Source organism: Podarcis raffonei, chromosome 1, assembly GCF_027172205.1.
Source record: "Podarcis raffonei isolate rPodRaf1 chromosome 1, rPodRaf1.pri, whole genome shotgun sequence".
NCBI lineage: Eukaryota > Metazoa > Chordata > Lepidosauria > Squamata > Lacertidae > Podarcis > Podarcis raffonei.
The window spans coordinates 77423564-77450081 of NC_070602.1; the positions used below are offsets into that span (position 1 = coordinate 77423564).

The following is a 26518-nucleotide window of genomic DNA, read 5'->3' on the forward strand; positions in this document are numbered from 1 at the left end:
GGTAGAAACAAACCTGTTCAGTTTCATAATTGGGGGAGTAAGCTGGGACACATAAATCTTCTCTGCAACTCTGTCTATGAAGCTTTTGAGTTCTGCAATAAGCAACAAGTCATCGCACTATAATAGTGTTTAATAAGAGGCACTCTTATGTTGCTTTATTTATTGTCGTTGAATTGAGGACACCAAACACTGGGAAATTTTAATTTATGACTTACCCACCTGGCCACCTGGCATGGGGGGGGCGGGTGCATATGCAGAAATTATCCAAGGGTGAAGATGCTAGGCCTACTTTGTTTTTTTCTTTAAAATAAAACAATTCCTGATGACTGGTGGCTATGAATTCTTGGAAGAAAACCGGCTAATTTATGTGCAACTACAGGAGATAATATACCTACTATGTTATAATGTTTTAACTAACTAAATATTTAGAATTTAGAATTCATCAAAACTTCTTAAGTTTTAGAATTCACTCTAGTGGCTAATTCTGTAAACTGTAGATCCGTATTAAGGATGAAACCTCAGCTACAAGCAATAAATAAAACCTTCTAAAATCTAGAAGGACAATATTTCTGCTAAGACAGAAGCAATGTCAGGGACAGGACTAAGGGGCACCAGTATATGTCCTGAGAGCTGTGAAACAGGATTAAAGAGAAGATCTTCAATAGAGAGTGATAAAATTTATTTTTTCAGTCTTCTGTTCCTTAACTCCTCCTCCTTACTTTTAAAGCCCTAAATGGCTTGGGACCCAAATATCTGAAGTGCCTGATCACATACCAATCTTGCACATGTTGTAGTTTGTTTTGAAGTTGTGAAGAATTATTTGCTGTTTTCTTGTCTTTTGTTTTAAATGTTGTATGTTGTACAACACCCTGTAATCTGATATTATTATGAAGAATTATAAAAAATGTTCAAAACAAACAAGCTCTAGAGATGAGAGAAAGTGATGACAAACATGCCAGTCGAGTTGCTGTCGAATTCTGTTCCAGATAGAATCTGGCAGTGAAACAACAGTTCTATTCATGATGTAGTGGCAAAACAAACAAACTGGCACTTACTAGAATCCAGTACTGTTCTATCAAAAGACATCCATGTCATGCTAAGTGCTGCATATGTACAAGGAAGCTTCTTTACTGATGTGGCAATGTTGTGTTGGCAAAGAGGCCTGAAGTACAGGACTGAGGTGAGATTGCAGAGCTGGGCACCACACTCATTCAGGAAGGCTTTGCATGGCCTAGGATGATCTTCACTCTCACTGCACATGTGCAGAGCCCACCAGAGCACTGCATGTCAATGTTGGTAATGTCATCATTGACCAGTTGCCAGAAGTCTCCGTGCATCTTCACTGATGCTTAGCAGTCCTTTACAGGTCCTGGAACAGTAATTCCAGAATCTTGCTGAGCTTTGGATCAAATACGGGAGTTGGTGTAGAATTAATTAGAATAAAAATCTGGTTTTGACAAAAAACTTTGTCCAGTGCAGAATCTGCCTACTTGTAATTAACATTCATAAGGTCAGATAAAGTGAAGGAGAAGGCACCAGGTGATGCCTTGATACAGAGACCAGGTATTGCTATTGCTTCCAAGTACTTCAGTAAGAGGACTCAGTAAGTTGCAAAAAGACTGATTTGCTGGTCCTTTCAACAATTCTTCTTCTTCTTCTTCTTCTTCTTCCTCCTCCTCCTCCTCCTCCTCCACTACTACTACTACTACTGCTACTTCCAAATACCTTGGTACCATTGGCATAGCCAAATCAAGTAAATAAATAAAAATACTCGACTAACTGACAAATTGCATTGCAAATAACTTGGTTCTGCCCCCATTAAACAAAGCTTGCCCCCCTAAAATAAATCCTAGCTATGCCCTTGAAAGTGTAAAAAGATAAAGGTAAAGGACTCCTGACAGTTAAGTCCAATTGTGAACGACTCTGGGGTTGTGGCTCTGATCTCGCTTTACTGGCCGAGGGAGCTGACGTTTGTCCGCAGACAGTTTTTCCGGGTCATGTGGCCAGCATGACTAGGCCGCTTCTGGCGAACCAGTGCAGCGCACGGAAACGCCGTTTACCTTCCTGCTGGAGCGGTACCTATTTATCTACTTGCACTTTGATGTGCTTTCGAACTGCTAGGATGGCAGGAGCTGCGACAGAGCAATGGGACCTCACTCCGTCGTGGGGATTCAAACCGCCGACCTTCTGATCAGCAAGCCCAAGGCTCGGTGGTTTACACCACAGCGCCACCCTCATCCTTAATGAAAGTGTAGACACCCTGAAAATGTTTCGGCACAGAAGATGTACTTCCTCATGAATAGAAGAGGAGAAGGGCTCTAGAGGGATCATCAGACCTGAACTCTTGTGATGAAACTGCAATGGTTGAATTATTCTCACACACTTCCAAAAGGAGCAATATGCTGTTGCAACTCTGAGAGATGCTACATGCATTGTATTTTTTTCAGTACATACATGAAACATTCATTATCTACATACACCTAGGTGTGAACCTAATAAATATGTGCTTGCACAACTATGTAACACTCAGACAGAAGCAAGGTCAAGGAGCTAGGACGGGCAGTGGCTTCCTGCCAGCTCCAATCTCAACTACACATGACCATGGAAGATTCATGTCTTTAAACATGGATCTACCTTTTTTAAAATGTAAAGCAGGGATAAGGAAATGGAGCTGCTTAGAATCCATTTTAACAGCATTTTCCATCCAAAAGCAGCTTAATCCATCATTAACTTAAGCATCTGTCTGACAGGTAGAGTGGCTTGGGACAATTATTTTCCAGCCTTGCTGAATGCATAATATGAAAAAAAGGATGTAATAAATACACAGCATTCATGATAGATACCCCAGGGCATAGGACAATGTTATTCTCAACAAAGAGCTGGTGTTTGTCTCCCTGTTGCATTTGGATGAGCAATCAAAAGGGAAGGAACAAGCACAAGATGCCATTGCTTCCTTTTAGTCACATCTTCAAAAGCTTTTGTGCATGTATAATCAGCAAAACAAAGTAAAAGAAGAAGAAGAAATAGGTTGGCTACGACCACAATCAGAAGGCTGATAGCCAAAGAATTGATGCTTTTGAATTATGGTGCTGGAGGAGACTCTTGCTGGAGTCCCATGGACTGCAAGAAGATCAAACGTATCCATTCTTAAGGAAATCAGCCCTGAGTGCTCACTGGAAGGACAGATCCTGAAGCTGAGGCTCCAATACTTTGGCCACCTCATGAGAAGAGAAGACTCCCTGGAAAAGACCCTGATGTTGGGAAAGATGGAGGGCACAAGGAGAAGGGGACGACAGAGGACGAGACGGTTGGACAGTGTTTTCGAAGCTACCAGCATGAGTTTGACCAAACTGCGGGAGGCAGTGGAAGACAGGAGTGCCTGGCGTGCTCTGGTCCATGGGGTCACGAAGAGTCAGACAAACGACTAAACAACAACACGACCACAATCCAGGGGGCTGTTTTAGGTGGGGAACCATTATACTCAACAGAGGAGGGCTTAGTTGTTGGCCTGTTATGAAGATTTCACTGCCTCACAGAAATCTCATTCCAGCAAAGGAAATAGGCAAAGAATAAAAAATTGATTAAAATCTATAAATGCTTGAGGGGTTGCTATCTTTGTCATCTAACTCCTCCTGATCACAAGATGAAGCAGAAGACTAGTTCTTATTATAATTTCCCTTCTACAAAAGGACAGCACAGGGGTGTGGAACCTTTTTGTGTTCAAGGGCCATATTCATCTCTGGGTAATCTTCCAGGGGCCATATGCCATTGGGTGGGGCCAAAAGCATATGTGAGTATATTTACATAAAATGTAAATTTTAACTTTACACAGCAGGCTAGTTCCTACACATCCACCCACCCCTCTGTGCCCTCCAGCCATGTAAGTGACAGACATTAACAGAGTTTAAGACATACTCCAGCCAGACAGAACTATTCAAGGATGGTGCAAAGCCAAGTCAGTGAGGGGTGTGGTGTCGTCTGAGGAAGAGTCCTGCGGGCCATCAAGAGAGACCGGGAAAGCTACATTTGGCTCCCCGCTCCTAGGATAGCAGATTTTAGATTCAGAATAAGAATTTGGGAATTAATTTATCATGAACTTTCATTTCTTCTGGAAGCCACTGGGAACGGTAATCTAAGTTTTTCCAGAAAAACTTCTCGAGCATGCTTGAGCACAGTGCAGAAGGCAAGGGAACCTGCTGGGACTTGAAGCACAGTAGAAATGGAGGTTTCAGATGCAAAAGGTGGAGTTTCCACATGGTTTTGAAGACGACTTGTTCTGCTGTTGGCACTGCATGTTTACCATGAAAGCATGAAGAAAATATGCATTTCCTATTACAGCTGGAGCAAAATGCCATGCAGTTGTGAAGATGCAGCTGATCCCCACTCAGTTTGAATTTACTTCTGAGTAAACATGCATAGTGTCAAACCTTCAGGCCAACAATCCTATATTATCAAAACTTTAATTTGGTTTGGTGGGGGGTTGCCTTCTGTTGTACAGGTAGTTTCGCGGGTGCTCAGTTAAAATAGAAAGGCACATTTAGGCATTTTTTGCATCTGTTGAGAAAAGTGTATAGAACTATCAGAGTGAATAAAGAATGCACCCATCACATTGAAATACCCAAATAGGCATTCTGTTAAAAATAATGTATTTCAATGCATATAAAAATGCTGAAGTTCCTCTTGAATCACTTTACTCCCACTGGGATGCATATTTGGGTAAATCTGTTAGTGCAAAGGAGAATTGGCCTGGTTGTCACAGCAATGGAGACATCCTTTCTCCCTCACCCAATGTGCCAGAAGTTTATTGGAACAATGGCTGCAAACAGGAGTAGGGGGAAAGCATGAAAAAGTGGAAGGTAAGGAATTTTTCAATAACACTTTTACATTTCCGACAAAACATCAGGAAGAACTTTCTGACAGTAAGAGCTGTTCCCCAATGGAATGGACTTGCTTGGAAGGCTGTAGATTCCCCTTCCTTGAAGGTTTTTAAGCAGAGGTTGGATGGCCATCTGTCATTAATGCTTTGGTTGAGATGCCAGGATTGCAGGGGGTTGGACTAGATGACCCTTGGTACTCCTTCCAACTGCCCTTGAAAAATTAAAACAATTGGTAGCTACATTTTGTGCGCTCATTTGCTACTACTATTACAGGATTACAGTCCTGAAATTCCAGGCTTCTCATATCTATTTCTGAGCTTGAAAAATCTATTTGCTGAAGGCAAACAGGATTGCACTGGAAGAAACATCTATGGAATTGAGAAATAATTCCCCAGTGAAATTAAGTCTTGTAGTTTGAGGCAAAGATAAGCATTGGCCAATCATCGCGTAAAGGTTTAACAATGCTTGCTTTGCTCTAAATGTGGACATAATTGCATATACTTTCATCAGATCTTCAGTGTTGCTTTCAAATATGTTATAATGTCAGTACAGTACATCTTTTTTGCTAATGTTCAATTAACCAGGTCGTCTTCAATCCACTAGTTCATCATTAGCAACTATACCCTTATCTTTCAAATCACTGCACCCTAATCAACCTTGCTACAGATTTACGCTGCCATAAATAATAAATAGCATATATCACTATTAAACTCTGTGAGAGGAAATTTACTACTACCTCTGCCCTTATTGCAGTAATTACTTGTAGGAGTAATTTATATCAACCAAACAATCTAGTGCAGTGAAGGATTGCAGATAATGATCTTCATTCCACCGGAATTAAATCAAGTTCAATTACTGATCAATAGTATTTTACTGCATACATCACAAGGAAAGAAAAGTATGCAAAGGTTGTTGTACCACCTTATTTTGTTTCACATGATTCTCCACTGGTAATAGCTCACTTCACCCACTAGCATAGCATGGGGGGGCAGGGGGGCCGTGAACCAAGCACCCCCCAACATGCGCCCAGCATGCAAGCGCCTGCCCATTAACGGCGGGGACTGGGTGAGTGTGGAGGGCTGTAACCAAGTCCAAGCGCATGTAGCTTCCAGCAGATCCACACCACACATTTATGCACATTCAATGTACATGATTTCTGTCAGAGAATCCTGGTAACTGCAGCTTGTTAAGAGTTCTGGGAACTGTAGCTTTGTGTGTGGCAAACTACAGTTCCCACAGTTCTTGTGCGGGGAGTCACATGCTTTAAATATGTGTTGTGCTTTAAACCTATGGTGTGAATCTGCCCTTAATTAGGTATGTATTCTTTCCTTGTTTACCTCTGCCTCCATGTACCTCAATTTCCATTGTTGTTTTGCATATTGAATTTTAGATAGTAAGTTCCTCAAGGCAGGGACCTATACACTTTTATCCTGTAAAAAAACCTATGCACACTGAGTAGCCTTCAGCTGTTGGGTCATAAGTCAGGACCCAGAAGTGGGCTGCAATCTGACCAAAGTTTTATGCATCTATGTTTTTCACACCAATTTCTATTTTTTTCTAGGCTTTGATACTGATTTCTGGCAAGGGAGGAAAGTCATGCATTATATTTGTGTGTGCAATGTCATCTAAGATGGTGGCTTTTGGACACATGTACATCAGCAGCTGGTGCAAAAGGGCTGGCTAGGCTGCATGAAGGGTGAAACAGAGAAGGGCTGAGAGAGAAAATAAGAGGAGTAAACTTAATAGTGGGTCCCATGTCAAAGCTTGGATTAAAGTTAGTAGGTATACAAAAGATGAAAGTCACTGATATATAAAACACACCCAACCCCGCTATCAGCAATGGACTTCTTCCAGAATGGTTGTACTCAACACCCAGAATTGTCCTCAGCATCTGGAAATGTACATTATAGTACTTTTCTGCAGCAAAGAGAATAAATAAATAAAATACAGCCTGATCTATATGACATTGTAAATTAATTATCCCTGACCATCAAAGCCAGAAAATGCTCTCATCAGCCCGTGAACCAACCACCTAGAGAAGGAGCTCTGGAACCAATCTAGGCTATTATGCTGATTACACTCATTGGAAGGGTTGCAGTTAGGCAACATTTCTGAGTGTGATGAGCAACAAGCTAAGACAGGAGAGCTGAGCAATAACTCTCCATAGGGTGCTTGTCTATTCTTCTGCTATGCTTGGCTGAAAATGAAGGTTTGGTACTACAGATACTGACTGCACTCCATTACTCTCATCTTTGGAAATAATCTCAAATGTCAACTTCTACAGATGCAGGCTAACAAATTATTTGTGTACAACTTAACCTCACCCCAAACTGAGGTAACAATGAGTAACACAGGATTGCACCCTGAGGTGCAAATTCAAGCAACCAGTTGCTCAGAGCAAGGAGTGTGGAGCCATGTACAATAATTGATCTTTACATTCCAGAATAACTTCTGCACTTTTAATTTGGATTTTCCCTGTTTGCAAAGGCATTGTTTTGGCTTGTCAACAACTTGCCTGAAATTCAGTAACATCACATCCTTGAAGATCTTTCTCCAAATTAACTCTCGGATTCCTACACAGCAGCAGCAGCAGCTCCCAGCCTTTCTTTAAAGTGAGCTCCCCTCAACCAGTGGTTCCTGTTCTTGGATTAACCAAGCACCCCCACCCCCAGAACTCGCTCCTCTGCCGCCCTGAAGGGGAACAGAGGACAGCTTTGTGCTGACAGGTTTCTCTTTAGCATTAAAGGCGGGATATTTTAGAAGCAGCGAACTTCCTTATGCTGCTGTAATTTGTTTAGCAGCCCTGGATCAGTCGCGTGATAATTTCAGTTGTTCTTTTCATTACCGAGAGTAGTCTAACATAAAACAAACAAATAAAAATAAGGTGCATTTTAAAGCACCTTTAAAGGAACCCTGCCTGGGCTGTTACAAAGCCTTGTGAAAATCGTTTTAACATAGCCACATAGAAGGTCTGCTCCTCCAATTGGGAATTACCGTAATTTTGGACGTGGTCATTCATTATCTTACAACTGTATGTTAGGCTGAAATACTATAAAGGCCACTTGATGTGGAAATAAAGGCCACAGTCCTGTACACATAGCCCCTCACAGAGAATACTTCTTACAGTTGGACTTGCTTCAGACTAAATATACATAGGGTTGTGCTGTTGCAACTGCTATTAACAAGCAAAAGAACTTGTTTCCAAGGAGATGCTTAGATCAGGTTATTACAGCAAGATCCCAAGCATACTTACTCAGAAGTAAGAGGGATGGTAGCCTTAGGGCTAAATGAGAAAAGACAGGGCAGCCACATTCATTTATTCATGTGCCCTCTTTGTTCAGATATATTAAAAAAAATGGAATACAGGGGGTGTATTTGTAATGTTATGCCGAGAGCTGGTGTGGGGCAGCAAAACCATTCTCCCTCCCCTTCCTTACCTCACTCAGTTCCATTGCTCAAATGACTTTTCTTCCAGCCCAGCTTTGCTACCAGATGTGAGCAAGGTGGGGGAGAAAAGTGTTTCAAGCAACAAAGTGCAGTCAGGTGACACATGGAATGGCCCCCTTACTTGCACATAGAATCATAAAATTGTAGAGTTGTGAGGGACTCCGAGGGTCATCTTGTTCAACCTCTTGCAATGCAGGATTCTCAACTTGAGAATCACTGCACATACCTTGTGTGTAAAAGAGGGGGGGAAGGGGGGGACCTCCACCCTCTACTTATATGAGAATATGACAAATGCATGCATGCATACATGTGGCTGCCCACATCTAGTTTCTCCCTAAGATGCTTGAGTTTCTGGCCACTGTTTTCTACCAATTCAGAAAGAGTTGATGTGTTTCAAGAGGCCAACAGAAAAAAAGTTTATTTTTCCATATAGTTGAGCATCCAATCCTAAGCAAGCATACTTGGAAGAAAATTCAGCTGAACTCCATGTTGTAGTAGGTCAGGTGTTACTTCCAAATTCTGTACTGTATATGTGCTTCAGATTAAACTGTAACTCAAATGCCTTTAGGGAATTTCTAATGCTACATTTGAAAGACGCTAGGAGCCCACTGAGAGTTAAACTAATGTCTAAACATCTATGAAAAGCGCTAACACACACATTTAATTTTTGACGAACAGCGAGAAAAATTCTGGAAGCAGAAACAGGGTTGTGGCACGTGTAATACAGCTCCAACATAATACTTATTTTCACAGATTTTTTATAACAGGTGCAACTCCCAAGAGTCTTGTAAAACAGCTCTTAAAAAAGCAGGGATGCATTCAGCGAGGCTTTGGGAAGAATGATAACACCTCATTTGAAAATACTGCTAAGTTCACCCACACAATTATTTGCCATACAAAAAGTTTGACTAGAAATAAATAAATAAATAACCCATTCACACACCCCCCCAAACAGCCAATAGGTACCTGAAGAAAGTCCTGCTGGCTGCTGTGGTCCTGTGTGCTGCTGATCTTTCTTCTGTCCGTGCTGCACTCCTCTCAGAGACCAGGAAAGTATGGCTGATCTGCTTCTCGTTGCCACGGACACCTAGGCTTTCAAAAAAGGAGCCACTGACCAATCAGGCCTCAGGGCTAGAATGGCTCTCAGCCCTAGGTCATGTGACACGTTCGTGTCTGTCTGAGTGAAAAGCATGGCAATATCCATAAGAACCAAAGGGAGCTTGTCTTTGTATGACTGCAACGCTTTCCACCCCCCCCCCCAGCCGCTCCTGCAGAGCCCCTCTTGACGGGAATCCTATTTAAGCCCTGTCCCACAAAGCTGCAAGTGGGAGGGGAGGGGGGAGAAAGGGCCCACAAGAGGAGAATGGATGAGGCTGAGTCAATGCAAAGAACCTGCCTTGCACTTCCCGCAAATCTGATTTTAAAACTTTTTATCTTTTATCTGACCGTCATTTCACATCTGACTCTAACTGCTGGTTTCATGTTGAAAGTTACTGACTCAGCTAACCTGACCAGAAATTGAAGGGCACTCAGTCGAGGCCCGAGGAGGCAAGTGCCAGGGGCTTTCCACACAGCCAGTCCAAGTGTGCTCCAACTGCATTTCTTCCTTTGCACGATATTCCCTCGAGTCCCACTCACGAGGACAACAGCGCAATTTCACAGCTACAACTAGATAAGAAGATATCTGTGTGGCTGTCCACATACATCTACCCTTTATTTTAAAAAGCCAAAAAAGATGTGTGCTCCACAGTGAAGCAGCGAATTATGTCAATTCCAAAAAATACAAATATTCACAAAATGGAGAGATATTGTTTAGGAGAGGAGAAAAGGTGTGGCTTCGCTAATGCTCAGCCTCCTCCCTTTCAATAATATAATTACATGAGAAGGACTACCCACAGGATTTTCTGGGCCCTGTACAAAATTTCTATCTGGCACCCCTGACCCAAATTGTTTAATTTGGAGCTCTTGGGAGAAGAAATTGGAATAACAAGTTTAGCGAGCTGCAAAAGGGATGGTGCAGGAAAGAAACCACAGTTATGTACACTAGATGGTCAGAGCCTGAGCATTTCAAGCCCCCTCACTCTCTGCTGCTAATGCATCACCATGACTACACCACAACATTGTTGTAAGAAGTTCACATATTGGCTCAGAGTTGTCATGTGGGGGGTAGCTTTCCTACAAGTTGCAGAGCTCCATAGAGTTCCATCTCCATACATCTGTTAATTAGTGCTCCTATTGGGAGGTAGGGCCAGCCCAAGACATTTTGCAGCCTGAGGCAAATTATTATTATTATTAATTTACTGGGTTGCCCCAGCCATTCTGGGTAGCTTCCAACACAATAAAAACACAGCAAAACAGCAAACATTAAAGGTAGCATCCCGCACCCCATGCACAGAAGCTGACTGAAAGTTGACTCTTCTTCCAAAAATGAAGATGGTATAGTTAGCTCACTGCAGTTGAAGGCAGCAGACTAGCCTAGGAAACATTTAACAGGCCACGGGGGACACACAATTGTTTTCCAACAGCTTTCCAATGCTCCCCTGACCTCCATGCAGCAGTTGCCTAATGGTCTTGCATGAAGCACATAACCTCTAAATAATTCCCGCATACAAAATAAGAACCAATGAAAGTAGCTGAATTTGGCTGTGGGCAAGAAGGGATGGGGCATTATGCAAACACACCAATGGCACTTGGATAACCACTTTCTATTCATCAATAATTTCAACTGCAAAAAATGCAGTGAATAGTAGAAGGGTGGAGAGGGAGAGAAACAAACTTGCCCCATATATTGCTATGTGAAGTACGCAGCATAACCATATTCCCACAGCAGAAGCACAGCCTTGAGGGAAGGTTTATGGTGTGTATACAATAAACTGTGTGGGAAAGGGCCCTAGTCTCACTCAGCACAATTGAATAATGAGCAGGGGCCACCTACTGTGCATGTAGCTCCTGTATATCCACCTACAAATATTTCTGCCCCATCAGCTCCACTGCGTATAAATTATATGTTTTCTCTCTGTATCTGTCTTGCCCTTGGGACATAGAGAGTATATTGCATAACCAAACAGGTTACCTGTTGCTATGTCATATCACTCCTCCAAATAGCAAACTCAGGCTGCCAAAACAGAGTGGGGGAGGGGGAGAGAGGTACCAGCATGCTTGAGGGCACGAACATCTGCAGTAATTTTTCCAGATGACAATATCCTTTTGGAAGTGAGGCAACCCACACTGTACCTACTGCTCCAACTGTGGTCTCCCCATAGGTTATGATATAGTATAATCATAGTATAACTGTGTTTTGATATTCGCAGTTTTGTTTTCTTTTTATCCGTTCCTTAATGATCCCTAACATGGAATTCACCATTTTTCACAGCTGGTGCACGCTGGGTTGACGTCTTCATCATGCTATCCACTATGGCCCTGAGGTCTTGTTCCTTGTGAGTCAATACCAGTTCAGATGCCAGTAATTTATATGAGAGATTTGGATTCTTTTGCCACAGTGTCCATCACTTGACATTATTGTGAAAAGATGGAGGAGGGGTTTAGAAGCATCTGTTTTATAACCCAGACTTGGGGTTGTATTTCACTGTGATAATCACATCTCCACATTTTTTGGGGGGGAGAGAGTTTCTAATTATCTGAATGCATATTAAATGAGAAATGTAATTCAAGCTCTTCTAATTGATACAATGGAAAGGTGCTGACATGACAACCGAATTTGTGCCTTTGGCACAAGCCGAAGCTTTTACAGCTTTAACTAAAGGCTACGTGTGTGGCTTTTGGTTTTCGTTTTTCTAACTCTGCAAAACAAGCTACAGTGGTACCTCGGGTTACAGACGCTTCAGGTTACAGACTCCACTAACCCAGAAATAATAACTCGGATTAAGAACTTTACCTCAGGATGAGAACAGAAATCATGCGGTGGCAGTACGGCAGCAGCGGGAGGCCCAATTAGCTAAAGTGGTACCTCAGGTTAAGAACAGTTTCAGGTTAAGAACGGACCTCCAGAACGAATTAAGTTCTTAACCTGAGGTACCACTGTATAAGAGTCCATTGCATGCTGCACTGTTAGTGCAGCTGATTTGCTTTGGGTTTGTGTCTGAAAGCATAAGCCAGCTCATAAAGCTCTTATGTGGACCAGCTACTATATAATTAAACAGAGGCACACACGACTCTCGGGATGAATTACATTACCACTACTTGCTACTGAATTTAGTATCCTGAAAAAAACAACCATGCCTCAAATTTGTATTTAGAGCACAGTAAATCCCAGGGCATTGTAGCTTCAAATCTCCTGCTCACAGTTTTGGATTATTGCGTGTGGTTTCTGTGTATTGTGACTGTGCCGAGATCCAGCATCACATATTACGTATTCATTTACCCTGCCACTGCCACAGAGGAGAGCAAAATGGCCTTAATTATTCATTCCAAATGTGGATTTTCTTCTTGACTACGTAAATTCATTTGCAAAATGAAGTGAACCAAGAAATAATTGTGATTTACTGTGAATGCAAGCTCTACAACAGTTTCTAGCTCATCATCTTGAGCTTGTTTCTCAGGTAACTTATTAAATATTGGAGAAGTCAGAAGAGAGGTATCAGGCTTGTACTGCTCTTCAGAAGCCTCCTGTGCCTGACCCAGGATATACTTAATTCATGCAGATAAAGGCTATGAAGAAGTGTTGGAAGTGGGAGATAAACACAAGCAGGGTCAGGTTTGAGTCAGAAAACTGCATTGCAGTGGACTCCCTCCACAGAGCCAGAGCTATGGGGGGTAGGAGTGGACTAACTGGTTTTTTTGCCCCAGGTAAAGCCTCCAGAGGGGGCGCCATTGAGACTCCCAGCCTGTGTGTTGGTGTATGAAATGTGTGTGGGGGGGGGGGTGTTTCAAACTGAGTCTTTGACCCGGGTGAAATAAAGCCTAGTTTTGCCCCTGTCCCTCCGACCCTGGGTCTTGTGAAATGGTCCTGGAAGTGGCAATAAACAGCACACTGAGTTTGTGGCCATTTTACTTTTCTACAGTGTCCCAGAGCACTATGGGAAACAGTTGCTCCAAACTGCCTGGCATTGAGGGTCCCAGACAGGCTTCACTTTCCCAAAGTTGGCACATGCTGACATCGAGCTTAGATTTAGGCACATACAGAGAAAGCCTTGGTTCTTTGTATAAAAGATCTCCTGTGTAAAGAGCTGAAAGCATACTCATGAGCTATGTAAATATTTCACCCAGATAAACTCAGCCAGCTTATTTTGAGTTACCATGAAAGTTCATGCAAAATCAAGAGTAATACCAGTGCCACCAATATGCATCTTCAACTCAAGCAAGTTCCCCAAGGTTCAATATTTGTTGCTACTTCCCACATAAAACTGATTACACACTGGCCCTAGCATAAGCAATATAGCAGAGAACATAGCAAGGATGTACTCTCACAGTTTAATTCATACACAATGTGAATGTTTAATGTGAATGTTTAATAAACCATAAGTTGCCTCACAGACCAGCAAACACGATGTGCCTTGATTCTCCAAAGCTTGGTTTTCCAGCTGCTTGTCTCATTTATTTGTAGCCTTATGAGCAGGGAGGTGGCTCCACACAAATTGATTAGGCAAAGTTGTTGGAATCAAGCATAACATCAAACTACAGTTAAAAACAAGCCATGCTTTGTCAGCCAAAAACAAACCATGGCCGCATATCATGGTTTGCCAACAGGGAAAAAAACCATGATTAATCTGCTAGGCTAGGTTCAAACATTTAACCAAAGCATAGTTAAGCTAAACAAGCCATGGTTTGGTGTTATGTGCAAATGAGACCACTGAAATAACATGAGGCAAATTTTGCAATATTTTAGTTCAGTATTATAGACTTTGTTTGAAAGATATTATTCCAAAAAAGAATACCAAGCAAAATTATGTAAGAACAAGGCAACTAGAGAAGTGGGACTGCGTAAATGAAGTGCATTGTACACCTCAGGTCTTGGATGTGGGCCCAGAAGTATTGATTTACTTTTTAATGTAATGCATGTTTATGTGAAGTAATTCAAAATTGTTCTATCAATGCAAGCTTGTATAATATTATTAAGCTCCAAAATTCAAGAACTCTGTCAGCTTTCTGTAGAAGATATATTATTCTGATCCAATTTATAAGTAACAAGGTTAGAATAATTGGGGTCCAAGAAAACCATTCTTGGACGTACTTTCCCTAAATTAAAACAACTCAACAGAAAAAGGCCTCCGTTCACTGTTTGCCTTGGGTTGTGGTACTGGCTTTCACCAGTGCAAAGATGTTGCACTGGTTGCATTAAAACAAGTGTATAAGGGCTGCCCCTGCATGTCTTATCGTTAGAGGCAAAACAGAAAATGCTGCACCTGCCATGTACCCACACATCCACTGCCTGCAGCAGCAGCAATGGGCATGAGGGCAATGGACATGCAGCAGAGCAGGCGGCCAACAATTGCCAGAGGCAGTGAGCAGCACGTTGTTCAAGAACTGGATTTGCCACCGCTCTCAGCTATCTGGAACCAGCAGCCCTGAGACAACTGCCTCACCTCATGGGCAGGCTGGCCCTGCAGTGTATGCATTGCAAACACTAACCGTTTATGTAAATAGCTCTCACATGTGCCCAAAGAGTTATTTCTGAATGAACCAGCAGTAAATCACACGAAGTGAAGTGAACTCTTTATTAGAAAACAAACCAGGATCCCCATAGGAGTATTAGGCCTAAGGAGCACAGCAACTCTTCTTCAGTAGGACTTGCCCCCATTAAGCAGTTGCTAAGACTGAAGGTCCCCTCCTCCCCAAAGCGGCCTAAGTCCCCACCTTTCCAATTTGAGACTGTGCCTGTGTGCCTGTCTTTGCTCCTCCCACTTTATGACTCTCCTGGTTCTGGGAGACTGGGGAGAAGAGCTTGTCGCGGAAGAAGGGGGAGACACCCATGCCTCTTCACCAGCCTGACTCATCTCTCTGCCTCTTGACCTCCCTCATCACACTCTCCTACGGCTTTAACCTCTGATTCTGGACTGTTCACTTCACTAAGCCCTGTTAGCTCTTCAGCTTCTGACATGTCTTCCCAATCTTCTCCTTCTTCTCCCTCAGACCACTCATTGTTGTCTCACCACCAATCCCTGGGCTCTTAGCCTTCTTCCTTTGAGGGTTCCCCAGCTGCTTCCTCCCACCATTCCTCTGTGTCCAGCCAGTCCATGACAATTCTTCAGAAGGGTTTGCTGTCAGGCTTCTGTTGTTTGAGACAGCCACAGCAGTTGCAGATATACTGTGGTTTCTGGTAATGGTGGACATCTGGTTGGCAATGTATGGGCTTCCCAAATTTTCATGCTCCTGAGTCCTCATTGTGATGATGGGGAGAAGGAGCACACCCAGAGATGGGTCCAGGATCCCCTTCCCCAACAAATTATCATAGCACTATTCCTTCAGGTTCTGCTATCACTATGCTGATCCATTATTAACTTACGAGTATCTAGAATTAGCCTGCATGCTTCCTTGTTTCACCTAACAGATTTGCAATGCTGCTCTCACAGTCCTGCCCACTAGAGAAGAGTGTTCCCAAAAGGCAAATGTATTCAGAATGGAATGTCATTATTTCTTTTTCTCACACTTTCAAATACTAACACCCCCATAAAAGTCAAACCTCTCAATTTGTTGGTTGTGTGATAATGCCCTTTATCTCATTCCTAAATGATTCCTTCCTAAGGAGTCCCCTGTGAGTGTCTGAGGGTCCTGCTCCTTCCTGCCACTTACCATCTGGCCTGGGGCGGGGCCTGAAGCCTCAAAGGTCTGCTCTGCTGCCCAGGAGGACTCCCCTGTGAGTGTCTGAGGGCCCTGCTCTTGCCACTTACCATCTGGCCTGGGGCGGGGCCTGAAGCCTCAAAAGGACTGCTCGGCTGCCCAGGAGGACTCCCCTCTGAGTGTCTGAGGGCCCTGCTTTTGCCACTTACCATCTGGCCTGGGGCGGGGCCTGAAGCCTCAAAAGGACCGCTCTGCTGCCCAGGAGGACTCCCCTGTGAGTGTCTGAGGGTCCTGCTCCTTCCTGCCACTTACCATCTGGCCTGGGGTGGGGCCTGAAGCCTCAAAAGGACTGCTCTGCTGCCCAGGAGGATTCCTCTGTGAGTGTCTGAGGGTCCTGCTCTTGCCACTTACCATCTGGCCTGGGGTGGGGCCTGCAGCCTCAAAGGACTGCTCTGCTGCCCAGGAGGACTCCCCTGTGAGTGTCTGAGGGTCCTGCTCCTTCCTGCCACTTACCATCTGGCCTGGGGCGGGGCCTGAAGCCTCAAAGGTCTGCTCTGCTGCCCAGGAGGACTCCCCTGTGAGTGTCTGAGGGCCCTGCTCTTGCCACTTACCATCTGGCCTGGGGCGGGGCCTGAAGCCTCAAAAGGACTGCTCGGCTGCCCAGGAGGACTCCCCTCTGAGTGTCTGAGGGCCCTGCTTTTGCCACTTACCATCTGGCCTGGGGCGGGGCCTGAAGCCTCAAAAGGACCGCTCTGCTGCCCAGGAGGACTCCCCTGTGAGTGTCTGAGGGTCCTGCTCCTTCCTGCCACTTACCATCTGGCCTGGGGTGGGGCCTGAAGCCTCAAAAGGACTGCTCTGCTGCCCAGGAGGATTCCTCTGTGAATGTCTGAGGGTCCTGCTCTTGCCACTTACCATCTGGCCTGGGGCGGGGCCTAAAGCCTCACAAGGACTGCTCCTGCCACTATCTGGCCCAGGTGGGGCCTCACAGGGACGGTTGTTGCCACTGATGCTGCTACTGCCCAGGAGGACCCGGAGGGGCGCAGAGTTCTTTTTAACATGTTTTAAAATGTTCCTTTCCCTTTAGATTTTATATATGGGGGTGGGATGGATGTTTGGGTGGGCTTGGGAATGCGTTAGATTTTGATGAATTTGTAATTTTTGCAGTTTTTATTTGTATTGTTTTATTGTTTTCTGGGTTGTTTTGTTTTTTGTTTTTATTGTTTTAAGGTTTTATTGTTTTAGGCTGCGAAAGAATAACATTAATTGCCATCAATGGAGGCTACTATGAGGCTTGGGATTGCTACCGTGGAGGGGCGAGGGAGGTATGGCGGTGGGGGCAGATGTTATAGGCGAAGGGGATCGAGATATGGATATGCTCGTACCCCTTCCAATCTGCGCCTCATCCCGAGGGACGAGGGTAGGGCGAGCAAGGACTACTCACCTCCGTCACTGGTGCTGTGCAATGCCAGGTCTATAGGCAACAAAACCGCCACCCTGCGAGATTTCTTTATCTCGCAGGGGGTCGACCTGGCTTGTGTGACGGAGACCTGGGTGCGCGAAGGGGCAACAGTTACCTTAAGAGAGATGGCGCCCCCGGGTTTCTCCGTCCTCCACCAGTCACGGACTGTGGGCCGGGGGGGAGGGGTGGCATTATTAATCCGGGAAGATTGTTCTTTCAGGGCTCTACCATCACCATCGATCCCCGGCATTGAATGTGTTGGCCTAGTGTGGGGCTCCGAGGAGAGCTTGGCTGTCTGGCTGGTGTACCGGCCACCTAGCGCACCAGCAGCCACCCTGTCAGGCCTATTGGAGGCAGTGGCCGGCTGGGCCTTGGAGTTCCCTAACCTATTGGTATTGGGGGACTTCAACATCCATGCTGATGCCACTCCCTCCTCACAGGCTCTGGACCTGGTGTCTTCCATGGCGACACTAGGGCTCTCCCAGTTTGTTTCGGGCCCCACACATCAAGCAGGCCACACGCTGGATTTGATCTTTGGTGTAGGTATAGATGTGATCATGTCTCCTTCGATGAAGGTGCCATGGTCTGATCACTACGCTCTGAAAGCCAGGTTTGACTTTCCACCCCCACCCTGCTTAGGTGCCGAGCCGATTTGGGCTCGCCCGCAGAGGCTGATGGACCCTGATAGATTCCGCCAAGCCTTGCGGGACCTTGCTCCCCCTGGCGACTCATTGACTGAGCTTGTTGAGGGCTGGAATATCCAGCTCCTGGCAGCCATCGATGAGATCGCACCGAAGCGCCCTCTGCGACCCCGCAGAAACCGGGCTCCCTGGTTTACCGAGGAGCTCCGGAAAATGAAGCGGGACCTCAGACGGCTAGAGCGAGTATGGCGGGGTGCCCGTGACGGAGCCTCAAGAACATCTTATAGGGCTTTTATGAAAACCTACGAGATGGCGGTGAAGGCTGCTAAGAAGTCTTACTTCTCGGCCTCCATTGCATCCGCTAGCTCTCGCCCGGCGCAATTATTTAGTATAATCAGGTCTTTAACGTCCCTTGAAGGACAGCCAAATTTAAATAACAATTTGACACACGGCTGTGAGGCATTTGCGAGCTTTTTTGCGGAGAAGGTCTTGTTGCTCCGCCATGACCTCCCTGCCAATTTGGATACAATAAAGGAACTGGAGGCCCCTCGACTGTCCTCGGGTCCAGTATTGGACCACTTTGACCGGATATCCCCAGCCGATGTGGACAGACTCCTCCGAGCTGGAAAGCCCACCACCTGTCCTCTCGACCCGTGCCCGTCTTGGCTGATTAGAGCATGTCCAGACGAGGTGCGGGCCCTCCTGGGGGATATCATCAATTTGTCCCTTGGCACGGGGACATTCCCAGGGGAACTGAAGGAGGCAGTGGTGCGCCCGCTCTTAAAGAAAACATCATTAGATCCTTTAGATCTATCCAATTACCGCCCGGTTTCGAATCTTCCGTTCCTGGGTAAGGTGATTGAGAGAGCGGTTGCTGAACAGCTTGGTGGGTTTCTGGATGAAACATCGGCTCTGGATCCATTCCAGTCTGGCTTCCGCGCTGGTCATGGGACCGAGACAGCTCTGGTTGCCCTAACAGATGATCTTCGTAGACAGCTGGATCGAGGCGGGTCGGGGCTGCTGATTCTTCTAGATCTGTCAGCAGCTTTCGACATGGTCGATCATGAACTTCTGGACCACCGCCTTGCCGACGTGGGGATCCAGGGCACAGTCCTTCAATGGCTGCGCTCGTTTCTCTCTGGTCGGGGACAGAGGGTGGCGCTTGGGGGGGAATTGTCATCGCGCCACTCCTTGGTGTGTGGAGTACCTCAGGGTGCGATACTCTCCCCAATGCTTTTCAACATCTTTATGCGCCCCCTCGCCCAGCTTGTCCGGAGTTTTGGGCTGGGTTGCCATCAGTATGCCGATGACACCCAACTCTATCTGTTGATGGATGGCCATCCTGACTCGGCCCCAGACACACTGACCAGATGTCTGGAAGCTGTGGCTGGATGGTTACGTGGGAGCCGGTTGAAGCTAAATCCTTCGAAGACAGAGGTCCTGTGGCTGGGACGGGACGATATGGGATTGGGGGGGCAACTCCCATCTCTTGCGGGGGCGCAGTTAGTGCCAGCACCGTCCGTTAAGAGTTTGGGTGTAATCTTCGACACCTCCCTTTCCATGGAGGCGCAGATTGCAGCTATAACAAAGGCGGCATTTTTCCATCTCCGCCAAGCTAAGCAGTTGGCTCCTTACCTCTCTCGCCCTGACCTAGCCACTGTGATCCACGCGACGGTCACCTCCAGACTGGATTATTGTAACTCGCTCTACGTGGGGCTGCCCTTAAGACTGACCCAGAAACTCCAGCGGGTGCAGAATGCTGCAGCGAGACTCCTTACGGGGTCTTCGCTGCGAGATCACATTCATCCGGTGCTATATCAACTGCACTGGCTCCCGGTGGAGTACAGGATCAGGTTTAAGGTGCTGGTTTTAACCTTTAAAGCCCTATACGGCCTTGGACCCTCGTACCTACGGGACCGCCTCTCCTGGTATGCCCCACAGAGAAACTTACGGTCTTCAAATAAAAATATCTTGAAGGTCCCAGGCCACAGAGAAGTTAGGCTGGCCTCAACTAGAGCCAGGGCTTTTTCGGCTGTGGCTCCGACCTGGTGGAACACTCTGTCACAAGAGACTAGGGCCCTGCGGGACTTGACATCTTTCCGCAGGGCCTGCAAGACAGAGCTGTTCCGCCAGGCCTTTGGCCAGGGCACAGCCTGACTCCCTCCCTCGGCAATCTTCGCGGAGCTCTGGCCCAATAGTGGCCAGTGGCTTGAATTTAATTAATTTTATAATGAATGATTTTAGAGTGTTGTTTGTGTTGTACTTTTGTATTGTTTTATTGTTGTTAGCCGCCCTGAGCCCAGCTTCGGCTGGGGAGGGCGGGATATAAATAAAATTTATTATTATTATTATTATTACCATCCAGTTCATCAAAGAACAATGCTGATCAAATAAAACATGTGCTGTTAGGAAAGCCAGTAGTCACAAACATGTTGTAAATGCTAACTTCAGCATCTAAAATCCATACCACCCCACTTTCTCCATGTTAACTTCAAACCCCTTGAATTCTAATGGATCCTATCCTATCCTATCCTATCCTATCCTATCCATAGCAGTGGGTCTCTTTCCCTGAAACAGTTGTCAACATTATAGCTAGTGAGCAGAAAGGTACCCAATGCAGATAGCTATATATAGCTGCAGATAAAAATGCTGTTGTGAATCGCATCCATAGCAACACACTACCATGCTGCAAAGTACAAAATCAGTAAGGTCACAAAGATTTAAAAATGGAGGCTACAAGAGCTTAGGTTGGACAGTTACATGAGAAACTGATAGAAAAAAATAAAACCACTGGATTGGATTGAGACTTATTCATGTTTAAAGTAGAGCCATTAAAATCAATGACTGGTTTACTCCAAGCATGAATGCCAGAATCCCACCCATTGGCCGCATTCAAGTGTCAAAATAAACCATAGTTTATTGTGAGGGGAATGGACCATGCTCAGGCTTACACAACTCCCATTCATCCCTTCTTCTGGCACAGCTACAAGAAGGTATTCAGAAGCTTTTGGGTGCATTTTTGATTAACCACAGGTTGCCATTTCATCCAGCTACAACAAACTGTAGTGTAAAAATAACAGCCTACACAACTACTCATACTGCTGGGGAAAACAATGCAGAGAAATAAGAAAAACAATCAACTACAGTAGTACCTCGGGTTACAGACGCTTCAGGTTACAGACTCCGCTAACTCCCAGAAATAGTAACGGGTTAAGAACTTTGCTTCAGGATGAGAACAGAAATCACGTGGCGGAAGCGGGAGGCCACATTAGCTAAAGTGATACCTCAGGTTAAGAACAGTTTCAGGTTAAGAATGGATCTCCAGAACGAAATAAGTTCTTAACTCGAAGTACCACTGTATTTTGTACATTACAAAAGCTTGCATTGCTGCTGGTCTGGAGTTTATTCCTCCTTGTCACAGGCTACTGTGCAAGTACAAATTTACAAGTTTGTAGCAAACAAGCGTAAAGTGGTAGTGATAGTGACTTGATATTATGTTCAGCTAGGGCCAACCTGAGATACATTAAAACATGAAAAGAGAGGAGTTTTGATTTTGTGTTTTAAAACACACTGATCGCTATACCACCGCACAGGCTGTAAATAGCAAAGAAGATTAGAACACACTGGAACACAGAGTAGAATGAGATTAGAAATGACATTACAGGTTTAAAGGCCCTTACCTTGCCACCTGTCAAAGAAACGCACACAATACCAATTCTCCCCAAAGAGTTGCAACAGACTAGAGAAACCAACACAAGGCTCTGTTATGAGGCCAGAGACTGCCGTGCTCAGGTGGATGTGTTATTAGAACAAGAACCAGAGTTGGGAGGGTGCTGAGTTGGGTTAAAGGTTCATACTGTATATTCACAGGAGACTAAATAGATTGTAAAGTAAAAATCCAATTAGCAAGTCTAACTGTAAGAAGTTGGGCTTTGAAACAGCATCAACAAATTGTATTAGCAACCAAGGAAGGGATCAGAGCAAAAATTTGAAAAAAGCCTATTTATGCAATTGATGGATGAACAAAATGCAAACATTTTAGCTGCAAAACATTTAAGATTTTGCCTATACTTTATCTCAACTTAGTTTGTCCCCAATCATTGCCTATTTTTAGAAAATATTACAACAGGATATAAAATGTTACCCACAACCACATTTTACACACAGGCAATTAAAACAGCCCTTAAACGTTGAAAACAGTCCCCATTTCACCTTACCTTGAACAAATAAAGCAAAATATGTCATGATGTTTGGCTTTCCCTTCTCTTTGTCCTAAGTATCATCAATTCACAGTACAAAAAGTAAGTAACAGAAATGAAGGGAGCAATTATGCCCCCCACTGGATTCTCCCTCAACCCCCTACCAAGACAATATTAGTCTTATAATCAATTCCTTGGAGGGGGGTGCAAAAGCAACAAAATTCTAATTACAGGAAAGACACTTGATTTTCTTTGCTCTGCAGTCATAAGATGTCAAAATGTCTAGACAGCTTGAAAAAGAAACTTTGACACAGCACCCTTTCTTGACAGAGTGGGGGGAGGAAGAAAGATAACAAGCTTATTACATATAAGTCATCCCTCATTACTTAATTTGAGCAGAAACATGCAAACTGGTCTGCAGCTGGAGTGAAATGGGAAGCTTGGGACATATTGAAGAATTGTCAACAGCCCATGTTATACTGATCATGACTTATTTTATTGCTTCTAGACAGCTGTATTTCCTAATTTCAATCAATAGTGGCCTGAAGTTAGACTGCATTTGCACATGTGAACCAAATTATGCAGCAAGTAAATGCACATTCTGTGCTTAGAATAAATTTTGCAATATTTTACAAAATTTGTCCAAAGTTACTGAGTTTGATCAGAACCATTAGCACGGGGAGCCTTGAAGGCTTGAATCTTGACCACAAAATATCCATTCAAACCCCACTTTGGTTTCCATGCATTTATCAGATTTTCTACACATTCCTTGGCAGGGAGGGGATAAAAGCACTTGGGCACTTTTTGCTTCCAGCATTTATCTCTAGCAATGATTACTATATTTAAAAAAGAAAAAGAAGGTCATCCTGCTTAAGAAGTCAAATCAAATGTCAGATTCTTTGGCAGGTCACAAGGCAGAGATGAAGAGCATCATTTTTCTGACTGCAGTTCCTAAAAGCATAGAATTCTAACACCCAGATTTCCTTCCTCTAATAAGTAGTAGCAATAGTCAACATTTGCGAAACACTCAGATGCACTGTAAAGACTGCACTGCACAACAAGCTAAAATTACGGTGCGGAAATCTGTGGTCAACAAGAGGGATTTAAACTTCTATTGTTGTACACACAAAAGCAGGTAAAGCCCCATTCAAGCTGAATGTAAATTGGATGACAAATCTCTACAAATATGCTTTGTTGTATCTTCTTCCCTAAGTCTAAAAGAAAAGGATATAAAGATAAGGAGGCTAAAAGTTAACTTTAGGTCAACAAACCCATTGAGTTTTGAGGCCAAATCAAAGTCAAGAAACACCAAAGGAAAAAGACTATAATAGATACCGGTACATTAAGCTGGAACTAACCTCCAGGGGTCATCCATTCTAAAAGGGTGGGATTCTAACTCAGGAAGCTTTAACCAGCCAGGAGGCAAGACAAATAAACCAAAAATAAAATAAAATGAGACATTAGGGAGCAAGCTGTCGTCTATTTAATGGTATGTATGTTTTTGTGTATATGTGTGCGCATGTATTTATATTTGCATGTGCATACAAGAAAAACCCTTTTTATTAATTTGTTTAATTTTTATTTTAAACAATAAAGCCAATTTTCTAAATATCTTTATTTCTTTCTGTTTAGCTAACACAAGTAAAAGGTTAAATACTGAGCCCCCAAGATAATCATATCTAGGTAGGCTGGGCCCACTCCTTGGTTCCATCCCTGTGTTAAACAGACTCATAATATTTCAGCCAGATAGTTCTGCCATGTAGGAGTTTCCAACTTCTGTAGAAAATTATCCTCATCTAACACTATGACTGTGTGCAAACGTAACTCTAAACCATGGTTTAGCACTATATGCAGAAGCGGAAACAAAATGCAAGTTACAACACAGGAACAATGAGAGAAAGGCAGTATCAGAGTAGTATGACCCTAAATGTCCCTTGCTAGGGATCACCAACAGGAGGGTGCTATTGCACGTGTGTCCAGGAGCAGATGGCTCCTACTGCACTTCTAGTATAACTGGGAGCACCACGATCCCCGACATAGCATCATGTCCACACCAGGGACTGAGGTTCATTCCAAATAAATAATGATGCTAAGCCAAAGCTTGTTCTTGGCTTACCATTTGTGGTTTGGAACAAAACTACCCTCGACCCCCAGTTCTGATATAATACTAAGCCAGGAAGCATGGTTTGTCAGTCCCATTCCCACTAGTGGAAGAGTGAAGCAGCAACCATCTCTGTATTCATAGTAAACTATGGCTTACTGTGACATGTGAACTGGGCCTGGAAAGACTGAAAGAGATGAAGGAGTAACAAATACAAAAAAAGGGAGATTTTCTATATATATACTTTTCTGCTCCGTTTGAGAATTTGGCATGTTTTATGCCTCTGCCTTTACAGACAAACTCTTAATAATTTATTGCCTTTGCTGCTTTGTCAATATGACACACTCCATTTGCAAACTCAACAAAACGATCTGTCTTGGGAACTCCGCCAACAAGTGTTTTATGAAGGCTTCAAGCAGAGAAGCCAACTCTGTTAAAACAGCATCCTGTTGATAAATCCTATCCATATAGGTAGAGAGTGTAATGTGAGCAGGAACTAAAGTGATCAGATCCAGCTATAATAGTGTTAGAAAACCTTTGTTGTTCTTTCAAAGGTTGTGGGTTCACTTGCCATATTTTGTGGTCTAGTAGGCTTACACAATTATTTCTTTTCCATGCTACCTTCTTTGTCCCATGAATTATCAATCCATTCTGTTTAAGTCTGGGTGCCCATAGAGTCTTAACATACCCTGCCTGACTTCCATCTTCACTTTGCCCTTGCCTAAACTTCTTGTGGATTTCTCCTATGTAGAATAAGTGAATGGTTACATGGTTGGTTGGTATTTAAGAACTATGTGAAAGCATTGGTGTCCCTTTCTTGGGGTGCCATGCTTCACGTTGTCAATCCACATAAGCTTGCTCACGGCATGAAGTGTTGCATATGAGAATGAACCATCAAGATTGAACCACATATGCACACTATTTCTCAATGGAATCAGTTCACATATTTTTCTGCAATGAGAAACCACAGGTGTACATATATACACAAACCAAAATCTCGCTTTTGTACTCCCTTCTCCCTCTTTTCCCGTTCATTCTTTTTCTGTCGCAGTTTTCTCAATTATAATGGCATGTGTTTGTGTGGGGTATGTTGTGTTGTGCGTGGAGGAGTTAAGTGTGGAAACACAGTATGAGCAATATGTCAATACAAAGCTGATGATTTCAAGAATCCATAATCTAAACTAACATTGCTTCGTATGAAAAAGAAGTTACATACAGGGGAAATGTTCTCCTCCTTCTAAATCACTTCTGTGACTTACGGATTTTTCAGGAAGGCCCCAAGATAACACCCTCCTCAATGGGTCTTTTTCCTTCTGGTCTCCCTCCCTGCATCATACTTCATTGTCTCCCACTCCTTTACTATGTTACTATGGTGACCTCAACAAAGACTTTGCTAGGCCTCTGGGGCAGAGACATAACCAACAGTACTAGGATCACAAAGTTCACCCCTAAGTGCAACAGCAGAGGAAAGATAGCCATGTGAGTTATGGGGGTTATGGGGCAGGGAGGGGATAAGCAACTATTTGATTGGGAAAACATAAGCAAGCAAACCTAGTTATTGGATCCCATTATTTTGGTGGTGGCGGTAGTGAGGAAGAATAACTGAAGAGACCATTTTGAAGTGGTGGTGCTTCCTATGTGTTCCTGTGCTTGCCTTTACAACAATCCTGTAACACAGCCAGCAGTGGTTGTTGCTCATTGGGGCTGGTGGGGCAGAAGGGCGGGACACCAGTAGGAGTAGCAGGAGCTCGAGCCAATTACACGCAGAGAGAAATAATTCTGTTTTCATTCCTATTCTCATCCATGCTGAGTTATACGAGGGAAACAATGGGCCTAAGGAGGAGGAAGCTGACAAGCAGTGCCACCCCCTGGGCTGGTTGTCAGTAAGAAGGCAGGCAGGCAGGCAGGCAAGGTCTTAATAATCATAGAAAAATAATCATAGAATCGTCGAGTTGAAAAGGACCACATAGGTCCTCTAGTCCAGCCCCACTGCAACGCAGGCTTGCAGAGAGCAGGCTGGGGGCACAGTACCCCATTTTCCTAAACAGAAGCCTCCC

The 26518-nt window shown here is 44.2% G+C and overlaps 2 protein-coding genes across 9 annotated transcripts in view; one reads left to right on the plus strand and one right to left on the minus strand.

Moving 5' to 3' along the window:
• RASSF7 (Ras association domain family member 7) overlaps window positions 1-25797 on the minus strand; it is a 94819-nt gene extending 69022 nt beyond the window's left edge. For 3 of the 6 annotated variants that reach the window (XM_053395206.1, XM_053395225.1, XM_053395215.1), the window contains exons 1-2: window positions 25721-25797; window positions 9291-9411 (exon numbers count right to left, since the gene is read on the minus strand). The gene's annotated coding sequence lies outside the window, so the exon portion shown is untranslated. Of the gene's footprint in view, window positions 1-9290; window positions 9412-25677; window positions 25696-25720 lie in introns of those variants that run through there. The other 3 variants (XM_053395249.1, XM_053395241.1, XM_053395232.1) reach the window with 2 other exon arrangements.
• A 19-nt stretch (window positions 25798-25816) lies between these two features.
• Window positions 25817-26518, plus strand: part of LMNTD2 (lamin tail domain containing 2) — a 38165-nt gene continuing 37463 nt past the window's right edge. For all 3 annotated transcript variants that reach the window (XM_053395167.1, XM_053395174.1, XM_053395182.1), the window contains exon 1: window positions 25817-25940. In XM_053395167.1, coding sequence (XP_053251142.1) covers window positions 25831-25940 — 110 coding nt within the window. In that variant the 5' untranslated portion in view covers window positions 25817-25830. The remainder of the gene's footprint in view (window positions 25941-26518) is intronic.